At 41.2% G+C, this 15,220-nt stretch overlaps 1 protein-coding gene across 3 annotated transcripts; it reads right to left on the bottom strand.

The window, feature by feature from the left end:
* Nucleotides 1-992: 992 nt before the first annotated feature.
* Nucleotides 993-12,530, bottom strand: LOC136427243 (PCNA-interacting partner-like). 3 transcript variants are annotated; one of them, XM_066416039.1, is made up of 13 exons: nt 12,389-12,530; nt 11,576-11,716; nt 10,426-10,625; nt 9,625-9,802; nt 9,058-9,167; nt 7,984-8,181; nt 7,079-7,243; nt 4,644-4,730; nt 4,197-4,264; nt 3,366-3,537; nt 2,823-2,995; nt 2,242-2,329; nt 993-1,548 (listed from the first exon to the last, which is right to left on the bottom strand). In XM_066416039.1, the coding sequence occupies exons 1-13, from the start codon at nt 12,528-12,530 to the stop codon at nt 1,108-1,110; spliced, it is 2,163 nt and encodes a 720-aa protein (XP_066272136.1). In that variant the 3' UTR covers nt 993-1,107. The 3 variants fall into 3 exon arrangements, with proteins under 3 accessions (XP_066272136.1, XP_066272138.1, XP_066272139.1); XM_066416041.1 differs by having other exon boundaries at nt 994-1,548; nt 12,384-12,497; XM_066416042.1 differs by lacking the exon at nt 12,389-12,530 and adding an exon at nt 12,327-12,358 and having other exon boundaries at nt 994-1,548.
* Nucleotides 12,531-15,220: the final 2,690 nt, after the last annotated feature.

The raw sequence follows: 15,220 nt of genomic DNA, 5'->3' as shown, positions 1-15,220 counted from the left end.
GTAAAAGTTTACTTTTTGTCTGTTGAATTAACTTCAAATTTGAGTGTGAAATCCAGAGAAAGGTTTATGGGAATTTATCCAAGATGAACTAGCTAGTAAATCGAGAGTACCTAATAAACAACACTAAAGTTATCATGGATTACAGTGGACAACGGAAGATAGGGGTAGTTTCAGGTTGGTCTTTGACATCATTTTGGCTTGGTAGAGTTTCAAAACAGTCTGCAATATGTTTCCACATTTGATCCATCTACTAGAGAGTAAGTGGCATAAACAAAGTTGGTAGTCAATTATTCTAATTTCGGGAAATATGAATGTTACAATTATCACATTAGGTCAGTTATTATAATATCAATTTATTACATGTGATTTGTGTATGTCAGAAATGTAGGCCTGGATGTATTGCAGTTTTGAACAAGATATAAAAAGTACTTGGATATGCTGTATATAATACCAACTGTACATAGACCATGGACAGCAAAGGCAGAAAGACAACTTGAAATTGTTTATTACTGTATTAACATTTTGTACAAATTGCTTAGATCTAAGTTGCATGTTTCATACACATGGTGGGTAAACATGAGTGTGTCTTCTAGGACATTTTTGGTAACATTCTGATCACATATATTCAGGTTTCATTTCATGTGATACAAATGTTACATTACTGGGTATATACAAGATGAAAATACATGTACATTGCAAAATCAGAGGTGTTTCTCTCAAGTTTATTTAATGATTGTGGTCTTCAAGTTCGACAACAGAAACAGGATGTCTTGGCTTAATACCAATTGATTGCATGAAAACAAGCTTCGAGTGATAGGTTGCTATTTACATTTTTATACAAAGTTCTATGGAAAAGCTGCAACTTCCACCAACATTTAAATCAAAGGCTTCTACAAAACGACGTCACAGTACCGTTCTATAAGCACAGTTTAAAAACAATAAAAGTTTAAAAACAACCTCATAACCTGAGAATAGTCATGTCCATTTTCTAACATCAAAATATAAAAACAACAAGTTGATGCTTCAATATAAGTGTCCCCATTAATAAGGGCCTGAGTAGTAGATTTCTACATCAAATGGTGAAATACGAAGACTTAAGAAAACCCATCACATTCTGAAGAAAGATGTCATCTTCTTTTGTCCAGTGAGCAGTGGAGCTATTTTCTTCTTTGACTTTGAAGTAGCAGCGGGCTTCTTAGACTTCTTGCTCGGTGGCTGAGAAGAAGCGATTCCCACATCCTTCAGTTTTCTCTTTCCCGAGTTCTTGGTTTGAGGTTTCCCGTCAAGATTGACGTTTTCTTGGTCATCGACTGATTCTAATATCTTGTTGATGAGGTCTTTTCCTTGTTTCCTCTTCTTTGCTGCTTCGTCACTCTCCAGATTCTCCTCTGCTTGGAGGATGTTGGTAGGAGGAGCTTTAGTAGTGATGTCATTGTGACTGACAGGTGAATAGTCCACGTAGATTTCCTCCTTGTTGTTGAGCGGACTGACTGACACAGCTGGCATGGCCCAGGTACAATCCGACTGGTATCTTAGCACCGCTAGCTTCTGGAACAAAACAAACCATTATTGTAAGCTTCTATCCAGCATGTAATATGTCTTATATCATGTCATACCTGGGCCGCAAAAACGTTCGATACGGGTGATCCGCATCGTGTGATAATTTTATGTATCACGTGGGGTTCTACTTTTATCAGACAGGCTTCCATAGAATATTTAGAGTGCGCCGGTTGCGCCACTGTCGAAAATTCTAATGCTGCATACGAAGGTTGGAATCGGTTCCGATTTTTTTGTTCGAGGACACAAAACTCTCCAGGCGCTACAACCCGCGGTCGGGACGGTACCTCGGGCTATACGGAATACACCGTGTTGTATTCTATAATTATGTTCTTTACCACCCCTCCCAAGTACCATTTAGAACTAAGGTACATACAGTGTCGTCATACACTGCACTTCATATGTGACCTGCTGAGGCTACAGACATGTTCTAACAACAACATAGACGTTCAATTACAAACAAGCAATCTTCAATATACAGGTTTAGAGATGTGCAAAAACATCTTAGAAAAGTTTTGAACATACAACAAGAAACCTTGAAGACTTGATGGGTCAAACCTAGAAGTGCAACAATGGTTGAATAGAAGTGCTGTTGCTGTGAATAGAATATCCATAGAAAAAAACATAAAACACTTTCTGGCTATCACAGGTCAGGATACTGAAACAATTACAGAGCATACAAACCTTGTTGTTGAGTTCCTTCATCCTCTGCATAGTTCTCTGCAGTAGTGGAGTGTCTTCTCTGCTCTTCTCTGTCTCTGGGTCAGGAGACCTGGTTGTGAGATAAAATATCAGTGGTCAGTTTATGGAAGGTGACAAGTTACTCGAGTCAGCACTTTTGTTTTATGAACTATTCCTATTGTTACCCAGACTTTTATTGTCTTAACGTAGAAGCATTAATTCTATGGGAAAAGGACAAAAAATTACTTGTACAGTCTGTTGGATTCATACGAAACATCATGCTTCAATATGGAAATATTTCCTTGGTCTTCCTACTACAGAAGTAGCCTATACTACCTGTAAATCTATTAAGACGGGTCAAACATGAAGCATTATTATTGTAGTGACTGCCTGTCCACATAGACGAGATTTTATTGGTCCCCCAAGCGGTCTTCTTGGGCACTGTAGAACAATGTCATATAAATGTACATGTACTTCCAGATCCACTGAAGATTCCTTACTAATGAGACAAGTACTACACTTTTAAAGCTTGATACCACATTAATATGTAGGAATACTAAGTGATAAATGTTAGCATGAAGTACCTGAACTGTGAGACAAGAGAAGGGATTCTAACAGGAGTGCTCTGGCTGGTGTACACATCACTCAGGACCTCAACAACATGGCCGACACTGGGTCGACCAGCCTGCCTGTCCAGGTACAGCTGTATGAACCGGCTGACATCCCTCCCGTACACGGAGCCACCACTGCCTGGGGACTGGAGTAATGTTTGGTTAGTTGTTGTTGCTGTTCACCTTGTACTAAGTAGTAGTGCCTAGTGGCACACAGGGCAGCAAGTTCCCTTACTGTTTCAGTAGCAGGGTATATTTTCAAAGGGAGTGGTTGCTAGCCCTTCCCCTTTTAATGTGCCTGAGGCACCTCCTCATACACAGGACCCCAGTTTTACATCAATTCCAAAAGACATCCTAGGATTGTAATGGGGTTTCCTAATTAGCAACTAAGATGAAACTACATTTTGTATTTTCAGATCAGGATGAACTGTGTGCAGAAGAGCAAAATTCTGATGCAGTAGTAATAGTAGTAGAACTACAATACATGATTTCCATGAGGAAAAAAGGTAGCTTTACCCTTTTTGGACTTGCAGTGTCTGTCCGTCCGGTAGACAGCTGATCTGCCAGTCTCCCAGCCTCCTCCATCATCGTCACGGCAACAACCTCAACACTGGACTTCCTCAGGGTCAGATCCTTGGAGCGCATCAAGACGTTCTTCAGCACTGTCAGAAGTCTTCCAAGGGCAGACCTGATGAGAATGAGGGAGAGCCAAAATTTGTCAAACAACATTCATGTACATGTATTGGAAAACAAAGTTCTTTGTACACATCCGAGTGACAGACATTTTGGTGACTTCAGGGCAATACTGACTGGTTCTACTTCACTCAGGGATCGAAATAGTGGGTGCATGTGCACCTGTGTGCACCCAAAATTGGTGCTGTGCACCTAATTTTTGACAGTGGGTGCACCAGTGCACCTAGATTTTTTTTGTAGGCTACAGGGTAAAGGCACTATTGTACACTAAGCATACAGAATATTCTTGAAATGTAAGTATCAGAAATAGCAATATAACCTTTTGTTGTACTTTATTTGATGTATCACTTGTTTGAAATTTTAAGGTTAGCTATAGAATTACAGATTGTTCTTAAGAGCGTTTTGCTGACATTCAACTTTATTCTATGTGGTGCACCCAATATTCTTTCTGTGCACCTAATTTTTTGGGTTGGGTGCACGAGTGCACCTATTTCCAAAAATGAATTTCGAGCCCTGCACTAGGTGTTACTGCTAGGTGTTACTGCTGCAGTGTGTACAAAAAGTTTTGTGATCCAGTGTTTTAGCAACCTGATAAGACTATTCACCATGTATTATTTAATGCTCAATAGCAAGAAGCAATTGTATTTTACCCACCTTGAATCTGTACACTCCTCTACAATTGTCTGCATCTTTTGTAGTAAAGTCACAAACTCACTTAGGCCCTGCAACATCAAAATCAGCAAGTGAACAAAATGATACTGATCTACGCCTATCATACTAGACATGCAACGGCCCTTAATCATTAATTGTATGGTTGTGGTAACTTGTGGGTACAAGTACCTTGCAAGACTCTTGCCAGACTTTCTTTTGTTTTTCTAGTGCACGTTTATGTACAAGACCATCATGCAAATGCAAGGTATGAAAACTGAGCCAGTTCCAGCTGAAGATTATTATATGTTTCTCATAGGTCACAGATGATGGGAATCATGATTTAAGTATTGCATTCTCAAACATTACACCAAAGCTTGAAATATCACCACCAAGAATTATAGAATAATCCTATAATTTATACATGTAGCATGAAATGAAAGAAATGAGTACCTTAATGTGCTGGAGTAGTGGGTTGTCCTGGCTTGGAGCATAGCTCTTCCCTCCCAGTCTCTTTTTCATAACAAATGACACAGCAGTCTATGCATGGAATAAACATAGATCAAATCAATGAATATGAACTTCTATGACACACTGTAGTTGACATACATGTAATCATCCACATATCGTAGTCTGAAATTCAGTACAATCAAAACTGCCCAAGAAGACGGGTCCCCCGAAAGTGCGAAATGGAACGAAATGGAACGAAATGGAACGAAATGGAACGAAATGGAACGAAATGGAACGAAATGGAACGAAATGGAACGAAATGGAACGAACTAAAACAACATATGTAACATTATGAAATGAAAACCAGTAAATAGCGAATTATTAGGGGTAGACCGGAACAGGAAGCATTTTAAATACAGAAGTGAGTGGTAAATACATAATATAACGTGTTTTATTTCTTGAATCTATGTAATAATATTAAATACAACGTTTTTGTCGCGTTTGTGTGGCTAGATTCTTCCCTGAAAATGGAGGCGCCGCGTGCAAAGAGATCCGCCGCTCTTGCTTGTGTACCAACGATCTGCAAATGAACTGCTGCAAATAGCAGGGAAAACAAGCAAACGGAACTGAGTATCGAAGTTAGGACTAGATTATACAGTTGGTGGTAACAGTGCATCTCATAATTCACCAAGAGGGCATGAGGCAAGCGTTATTTTATTATCTATAAATCTCTCCCCCAAATAGAGCCCCGCATACAAATAAACCGGCATTGTTGCCAGCGCGACGGAACTGTGGGCGTGCTGCCGACAGGTTGAATCAAACCCCGACTTTCCATTTATTTAAATACGGTTTTAGTCCATAACTGGTACGTAGCATATGCATATCTTTCCAATTGTTCGGCTTAAAGTCAGACCCCTGACCCCCGAATGGACCCCTCCGTTAATGATATTTAAATGAAGCTCTGCGGCGCGTCACACATTTCACACATTTCACACTCCATTCAAACACGGACGTGGAGTCCCCTGGAGACATTTATGCTTCCTTGTTCACGACAAAACAAAGGGAGGGTGTGAACGAGCAATGCATGTATTTCACGGTTCACACAACACGCAAACACGCTAGCTGTATACATAATAAGATTACGCTTGCCTCATGCCCTCTTGGAGATGCAATGTTACCATCAACTTCTGCAATACTATTTCCGTTTGCTTGTTTTCCCTGCTATTTGCAGCAGTTCATTTGCAGATCGTTGGTACACAAGCAAGAGCGGCGGATCTCTTTGCACGCGGCGCCTCCATTTTCAGGGAAGAATCTAGCCACACAAACGCGACAAAAACGTTGTATTTAATATTATTACATAGATTCAAGAAATAAAACACGTTATATTATGTATTTACCACTCACTTCTGTATTTAACATGCTTCCTGTTCCGGTCTACCCCTAATAATTCGCTATCTACTGGTATTTCATTTCATAATGTTACATATGTTGTTTTACTTCGTTCCATTTCGTTCCATTTCGTTCCATTTCGTTCCATTTCGTTCCATTTCGTTCCATTTCGTTCCATTTCGTTCCATTTCGTTCCATTTCGTTCCATTTCGTTCCATTTCGTTCCATTTCGCACTTTCGGGGGACCGAAGAAGACCACTCAAGGGATAAATAAAATCTGGTCTGTGTGGACAGGTGATCACTATAGACAGGATTCAATGGGAAATAGTATCCAAGGGAGAACCAAAAAGTTGTCACATTGGTCAGGTAGTTCTTATGTGGAGATGGTCACTTATACAGGTTTGACTGTATGATGAAATTTGCGTTATTACAGTTTTGCACAGAACTGACAAGACTGGACATTAGGCTACTGTATATGAGTTATCATAAAAATTCTATTGCAAATTCTTACCCAAGGGGTACTTCTTGCATGTAACAGGAAAACAAACAAACAATGGAAAACAATATAACATGTGACTTCTCTAGTCTAAATTCTGATTCTAAATTCTAACTTGTCAGGTTTGACTTCTTTTTCTGAGACAGTGGAAGATGAAAGATCCCACTTTCTGTAATGTGTTGGTTCTGTCATCTTAAGAGGAGAGTTATTTTTCTTTTGGTCTGTAAAGGAAAAGGAAAATGATCTTGATCCAGTTTAGCTCACTGAAAAGCTAATCTTCCGCTGGTCGTGAGACAGAAGACAGACACTATGTACAGTATTTACAGGTTCATTGTACCGGGAAAATTCCCCTAGCTCTTTTCGACAAGCGCAATGAACACTGGACCGAGACTTAAGGACTGTGACCCTTTCTGGTGGCGTGCATGTCGGGTGAGTGACACAGCCGGGATCAAACTTGCAGCTTCTAGTTCCAGAAGCAAGATCGCTAACCACTGGACAATGCACACTACTACTGTAAAAGTGTATATATTAGGATGGAGTTATTAATCCATACCTGGCACATGGGCATGTTCTTCTTCCTTGCCATTCTCTTCAGTTCTGTGAAGGCTCTGTGGTCCAGGTCTCTGTCAGGAATGTTGATGGCTCGAGCCAAGGCAATCTCATCTCGACAGTTCAGAAGCAGGGTCAGGTAGGACTGGAACACTTTCCTGATATAACTCTGTATTGGGTAAAAGGAAGGGTAAAACTTTAAAAGGTAGTCCCATAACATTTTCCGACAAGGTAGAGGGAGTGGGTTGTTAATCAACTGTGTCAAATTCTTAATGGATCGAGCCAAGGCAATCTCATCTCGACAGTTCAGTAACAGGATCAGGTAGGACTGGAACACTTTTCTGATGTAACTCTGCATGGAAAAAGGGAAGGGTGAAAGACTCTTAATCTTGAAAAATTTGTGGCGGTTTTATTTTTATGTTTGCTGTGATCTCCCCACTGCATATTCATGACAATGCAAATTTATATTTTTTGTCCTTTCCTCCTGTACACTACAGAATTTTTTCAACCGCAAATTTAAAAAAAAATGCTATAACCATCCCTCCTACTGCAAAATAAAACCTCTGCAAAACTGTAAATGAATTCACAGAACATGTGCTTGACTGGGACAGTGATTTGAGTAGGTCCATGTAAGATTGACTGCTGACCGTTGCATTCTTTGGCTTCTGATTGGTTCCTTACAATTCTTGTCAATCAGCGAAAGAAAAAGTCTTATTGACAGGAACATCCTGTTGTGAAAATAAAATTTAGGATCATGTACTATGTGCCTGTGGAATTTCTCGTTAAAGAGACATCCTTCATAAACTTCTCCCTTTAAAGTTTGTTAATACTCCTAATAGATAAGATTAAGAATCAAGGTATGTACATTAATCATACCCAATGTTGTAGCAAACCTAGTACTGCTCTTACCTCAGTTGCACTGGAACCTGTCAACACAGTTGGCGAATGAGAGTGGTTCTTCTCTAAAAGTTCAGTGAGATCTGTCCCCTGATTGGTCAATCTCACATCTGCTGACTCCACTGATTGGCTGAAAGATGTGTCAAGGGATGTCTCCATGGTGACGACAGTGACTGACTTGTTGTCCACAAGCAGCTTAAGCATCTCTGTCTGTATCAACAAAAGGCAACATCAGGAAAATGAAGAGCCTGAATTGCATGGCTGATGGTCCTAAATGTTCTCACCCTTTGATAATTGTTAAACATGCACAATGTACTTCCAAGGCAAACTATCTTATACGTTGTGGAAGACACATTTGATAGCCATGCAAGGTAACAGTTAGTCAAGCGACTGTATAGATTTTGGAAATGGTCAGACGTTTCAGGTAGCATTCACTAGCTTTCATCGGTGATCCAAGGTCTGAAGTCCTAAAAAAAAGCTATATTTCAACCAAAAACTATGAATTGCTACCTGAAACGTTTCTAAACGGGGTCGTGTGGCACAACGGCAGAGCGATCGACTCAGAACCAAGAGGTCCCGAGTTCGAATCCCATCATGACACCGATCTTGTGCCCTTGGAAAAGGCACTTTCCACGACTTTCCTTACTCCACCCAGGTGTAAATGGGTACCTGACTTTGGTTGGGGAAGGTCGTATTGAGGTCACCTGGTGGCGCCGAATGGCAGCTGCCCAGACCCTTGCGACAGTTCCACAAAATGCTAGTGAGGATAAGATATTATATATGTTGTGTAGTGTGTGAAACCTGTGATACCTTGCATCAATTCAGCGCTAGAAAGGCTGCCATTGCGGGTAATTTCTGACCAATGAAAAAAAATGTATCCAGTTGCTTGAGTAGCTGTTACCTTGTGTATCTTATTACATTATACATGGTTGTCTAACCTTCATCGATGTTACATTGACAGCTGAAATCACGCCTCTGCAACTACTCTTCATCATAACACAAACACAGTGGATAGCAGTGATGTCCTGCCCAATGGCTTATCTTTCTACACTGAGCTTTTTATGAGTAGCATGGTTGTAGCCTTACCTCCATTTGTGTTTGTGGCAGCTCTAACAGGATGTATTTAGAGTTGTTCCTACACCGTTCCACTGTATCTGGGTCTGTCTGGAACTTTTCCTTCACTCTCAGGAACACGTCTGTAAATGGAAATAAGAAGACAACATTAAGTAACCAGATCTGTGTTGAAGTTCACTTAACTCATCATGATAGTTGTTGTTTTTATCTACATGAATCTTTAGATGTGTAGGAAAGGAAAAGGAAAGTGATCTCGAACCAGTTTAGCTCAAATGAACTCAATGAACAGATGAGCTGATCTTCCACAGATCTTGACAGAGAAGACAGACGCTATGTACAGTATTTACAGGTTAATGGTACCAGGGAAATTCCCCTAGCTCTTTTTGACAAGCACAATGAACAGTGGACCAAGGCTTAACGTCCTGTCCTAAGGACTGCGACTATTTCCGGTAGCGTGCATGTCGGGTGAGCGACACAGCCGGGATCGAACCCGGGGCTTCTTGTTCCAGAGGCAAGATTGCTAGACACTGGACTACGCGCGCTACCTAATTCCAGGAGATTTCCAATTCTGCTTTTTACCTGATATGTCTGACACATTACACTGCTCCAGGAACTTGTCATAGGCCTCTCTGATCAGCTGGTAGTCATCCCTGTGGGTGGAGCCTCCTGTGGTTGCTAGGTTACCCAGCTTGTCTTGGATGAGATGATTGACAACCTCGAGGACATCACTGGCCTGAGCTTCAAACGATCCTATTTTCTGCAGAGAGTAAGAATCATCTTGTTAATGATTTCAAAATGGCTGTTCAAAAGTGCAAGACAGTATAGAAACCATTGATATATCAGAATGCTGCTGCACAAAACAACAGACCCGAACCTGAAAATGTCAAACAGCTTACTATCTAGATGCTTGGATATGGATAGTAACATTTTCCAGAAACCAAGTTAGTGTATTTTGCTAGAAAGAACTACACAGCATGATAAAGGAGACAGACAAAGCTTAAGAAGTCCTAGGCTTTTCTTTACTTTATCATATTTATGTAACCTCCACACCACAGGCTTTGTAGTAATAACAGTAGCCTAGAATCCAGTCTTGTTAGCTCTAGCTTGCTTCCAACAGTCACTACCGCGGCATAGCAACCATTGGAAGAGGCTAACAAGACTGGATTTCAGGCTACTGCATTAAAGCAAAAGGGGTTCATGATAGTAGCCTGTGTTTACACAAGCTCTCGGCTGGAGGTTAATGACCCCCAGCCCGGCTGGAGGTTAATGACCCCCAGCCCAAGGGGGCTGGCGGTTACAGGACCAGCCGGCCGCTAGGAGTGCAATTTGTCAGGCTAGGGTTCATAGTACATTAACAGGTATCTACAGGTTGATCCATACCTGAGAGTTGAGTTCAGCCATACACAGCTGCAGTGCTACCAGCTGGTCATCAGGAGTTAGAACGGTTTCCCGTGTGTTCTTCCTCAACCCCAGGCTCTGCTGCCATGTCAGGCACACATCAGTCAGGGAGAGTACAGGATGACTGAGAGAGATGTTCCCATTGTGCACCGGATTTCCTATCACACACAGCTGCTGGTCATCTGTACAGGGTTCAGAATAAAATGTACACTGAATTCAGGTGTTCAACATTGAATCAAATCATCAACTGAGACTATCTTAGGGCCCATTCACACTTGTACATGCATATTCAAGTCCGTTTGAGTTACATATTAACATTTTTTTTGCTTAAGTAAAGATTATCAGTTCTCAGAAGACCTGACAAGAGCAATGGAGGACAGGGAGGACTGGAGGAGGAGGGTACTCTCACGACAAGATGATGAGGTAAAGTTTGCTGCCAAAGAATTTCTTTTTGTTCGATAACCTGAGGCTGCACAACGATGGGTCAAAGTTGAAACAACTTCTTACCTGCAAACTTTACCAAAACAAAATAGGACTTGAATTCAATATACACACAAGTTTGAACAGGCTTTTAGATAACCCTGATAAATTAAATAAGTAACAAATTCATCATCAGTATAATTATTATTGGCCTTACAAATTGAGTAAGCTAACTGCCTGATGAGCATGCTTCTTATTTTTTGAGATTTTTAGGAAATGTTATGTTGGGCGTCGGGACATAGTTTGTTAATCATTAGCAAAGATATGCGTCACAAACTTGTGAGTATAACTAGTACTAGGCTGCCTATCAGTTTACTAGTACAGATTGGAGTGTTAGCAAGGGCATGCAACCAGACATCCCCTTCTATTGTTGTCTCCCAAACCTCACAAGAAGCCAAGTGCATCCACCAGTACAGAGGCCTTTGTGGACTTGCACATTGCCATTGTCTGATCATGATTTGCTAAAACTTCTTCACACCTTCTGTTCATATGCTGAACAGTGATTGAGTCAAGCACAGAAGTGAATTGTCTATTCAGCAGCAATATGCAGTCTATCTGGAAAGGCCAGGTGCTAGCCTGGAATAAACTATATAAAGGCAATTATAAAAGCATTGTGTTATACACACACACATAAAAACAACAACTGTTGTACCTTGTGTATTGTTGCCAACAAGCTGCTTGACAACAGCATTGAGGAAGACACCGCAGTTCTCAGTGTCGACATTCTCCAGGTAGAAAACACCCCCAGTCATGTTCTCCATGAGTTTTTCCCAGTGATGTGTCCTCTGCAATTCTGCAAGGAAAATCATCAGTGATCATTTTTCACCATCAGCATTTTTGCTACATGAGGACACTGCACATCATGGTTTATATGCAAAGAGGTCTCAGAATAATTTTCGAATTTCAACTGCTACCAGCTCTGTATAGCCATGGCGACTGTTGCAGGGCTTCCCTTGCTTACAGTCTTTGATATTTCTTGTAGCAACTTAAGCAAGACTGCAAGCAAAAGAAGCCCTACAACAGTCGCCACGGCTACCCACTCATAGCACCAAGCTGCTAAAATTTTGAGACGAGAAGTTGTTGTCTGTCCGGACAAGAAATTTATGATAGCCCTCACGACAGTTTGTTCTTTCACGATACTGGAAGGTGATTATCTATGAAAGTAGCGGAAAAATTCTCACTTTAGCCATGCAGGAACAAGGAAATAACGTATTTCTGCCGCTTTGCTTTGTTTGGAATCAGATTCAGAGTTAGCTGACAGGCAAAACAAAACGGCCTAAATTTTTCCGGGATCATTTTTCCGTTATCAAGCTGCGAAAGGACACGAAATTTGACCTCATACTACACCAGAAACTTACCAGTTACGCTTTACAAAACTAAGAAATGTTCAATTAAATGTATACCCGCAAAAAGAGGCAAAATAGCAGCAAAAGAAGAAGCAAAGACACAAGTTTGGTGACCTCACCTGAGCTTTGCAGCTGTTGTTCTCCCGCGGTGAACTTTGACCGAAATTTAAATTTCCTGCTGAACTTCCCTCCCGACCAATCAGATGCCGGGACTGTGATCTCGTTCGTAATCTCGTTCCCAAGCATTTTTGGGCGTGGCATCACCATGGTAATGCTATCAGTATCACAGCCTAGTTCCACGAACAAAACACATTGATTTGTACATGAAAATTAACTCAACAAGTGTATATGAATGAATGAATGAAAAATTTATTACCGTGTCTTGCACCATTTTTGCGCCCAGCCCATGTGGGCTTATAAGACACTATATACGTTACATTAGCATAAACAAAAGATCAGGAGTACAGAGATGAACATAAACGACTAAAAGTGTATTTTGACAATCATGGTAGTATTTCCAGTAACCTGTAGCGTATGGTAGAGAGTTTTATTAGAGACTAGTAACGTTACCAACTAACCGTTACTAGGTATCTAATGCCAAGCTCTCGCCAACTCCTGGGTGGGATATTGTAGATAGTGAACCAAGTCTAGACCTCTTGAACGGTTCTGACCCACCGTCATGCGATATTCCCGTCTCAACTCCCAGACCCCTAAAACTTGACGAGACTTTAAAGGTCTTATTCGAGCCTTGCCAGTTTCACACAACCTTTCCCCCCTTCTTACAATCATCCCTTTTTCTTCAAGTTGACAACAGCCTCATTAGTACAAATTCCCGGGCCTCCACAAATGTTGAATTTAACATGACTTGTCGTGAGCCAGCGGGGGTTGCAGTGTACGATTGGAACGTTTCCCATACAAATGCCGTCTTTTGTTTGTTTTTCTTGGATCATGGACTGGTGGTCCATCTTGTATTCGGGAAGTTTTGGCGCGAAACAGCTGGCCCTGGCTGTCGTGCAAGTGTAAGTAACGTTATAGGCGACGCGTTTCCAAGTTAATTAATTTGTACTCTACTCTACTTTACTCTACCGTGATATACATCATCTAAACACCGAACTCTAACCTGTGTATCCAGCCATGCGCAAGGATTTGGCTTGAATCCATGGATCCCGATATGGGGGAGGGACAGAAATAATAAATACGCATAACTCATCCAACGTTTGCTGTGGGAGTCTATAATAGGTCATGTCTCTATATGCCTGCGGCCACTCAAACAACCTGTTCTTGCAGCTTGTGCAGTGACAGGTTGTGAGACAAAGACTGTTTCTTTTTTTTTCTTTTTTTGAAATTTACACACAAGTACACACAAGTATGATAATACTCTGTATGGACATATTAATCAAAGACGTACACACACCTTCAAAAATAGGGTGGGTGCGCTGTGAAAAACGCACGGAAAACTTTTAAAGAACAAGGGACAATGTTGACCACTTCCTCTGACAGTCTCAGATCGATATACAATTTCTACAACAGTTAAGTTCAACATCGCTAGATCGGCCCTTTGATCTATCGATTCGGTCTAACAAACGATAAAGTAACTTCAGTACGTTAGTCCAGTTGATCATGTTGATGGCATGGGAAGGGCTATGCAGGACAGGGACCTCTGGTCTGCCAAGAATGATGGTTCGGATGGCAGATGCCTAGCTGGCACCCGACATAAAGTAAAGTCAACTTTACTGGCCTGATTGAAACGACCCTCTCACTTCTAGAAGGGTCTGTGAATCTACTGGACAACGAATTTGTCTTACAGTTACACGGGTTATACCCTCCAAGCAGAGATTCGACTCCTGCTTGCCGTTTTTGTCAGGCTTTCCATTTTTTGCAGGTTTTCTTCAGACAAAAACGTATAAAAAGACGTCAAAAACAAACCGGAGCCGAACATCTGCTTGGAAGTTGGAGAGTCCACAGGTGACAGATCGGGTTAACATGACGTATACAAGAAAGATCTCAAGAAAGAGGACAGCTTACAGTCCTCAATCCGTGTCTTTCATGACGTCAGTGAGTTCCGGAAGCCAAATCTAAATCACCGCATGGCAAGCTCCCTAAATAGATTTGTGTAGAAGAGAGCGCTCTGAAGAATCTGATTTATAGCCATGTCATCGTACGTGACTGAAGAGTTGTCAAACTGGCCTGGCAGAGGTGGAAAACCCACTTTCCCCAGACGCTACTAGTGACGAAAGTAAGACGCTATTAAAGGCAGTTCCAAGTCGCCGGATGGCTCACATACTTTTCCGTTTTTAATAAAATCACTTCTAATAGAAAAAGGTGTGTTGTTAAACGCCTTCGATACCATCAATGTATCGTCAAGCGTTACAGATGAGGGCACAAGAACAAAAAATCGTCATCTCAGTAAAACTTTCGTATAAAACAATTTTGTTTAGTAACATGATTAATAAATCAGCCTCGCTTCGTGCCAAAGATTTTAATGGTCCAAGTTGTACAGTCTTCGTAAGAGACAACGATTCCGTATTATTTGTAGAATAGCTGACAATGGACATTGGTGTGTAAAGGTCTAGATGGATACCAATATCATCATCATCACATATCATCACATGGTATTTCACTCACTCACTCACTCACTCACTCACTCACTCACTCACTCACTCACTCACTCACTCACTCACTCACTCGCCTATTCATCCTCTTGCACGATGACGGACACAAAATAAGCCTCATCCCCTTAGCAAATAAAGTACCCATAGTGGGCAATCCACGGCTTATACAAATATGTTCAAGATAGCGTCCTGTGCTAAGGATAATTCCGGTATTATCCGGTGGAGGCTTGTTCATTGGCATGGTGATGAGCTGGGGGTATCCCCTCCTCTCGGATGCAGATCAATTTCACTTGGATCATGCCATTATCATGAAGGGGTTTTAGCGGAATAATCTGTACC

The sequence above is a fragment of the Branchiostoma lanceolatum genome, chromosome 2 (genome assembly GCF_035083965.1).
Source record: "Branchiostoma lanceolatum isolate klBraLanc5 chromosome 2, klBraLanc5.hap2, whole genome shotgun sequence".
Taxonomy (NCBI): domain Eukaryota; kingdom Metazoa; phylum Chordata; class Leptocardii; order Amphioxiformes; family Branchiostomatidae; genus Branchiostoma; species Branchiostoma lanceolatum.
The sequence above is the reverse complement of the archived record's forward strand: the minus strand, read 5'-3'. Positions and strand labels throughout refer to the sequence as shown.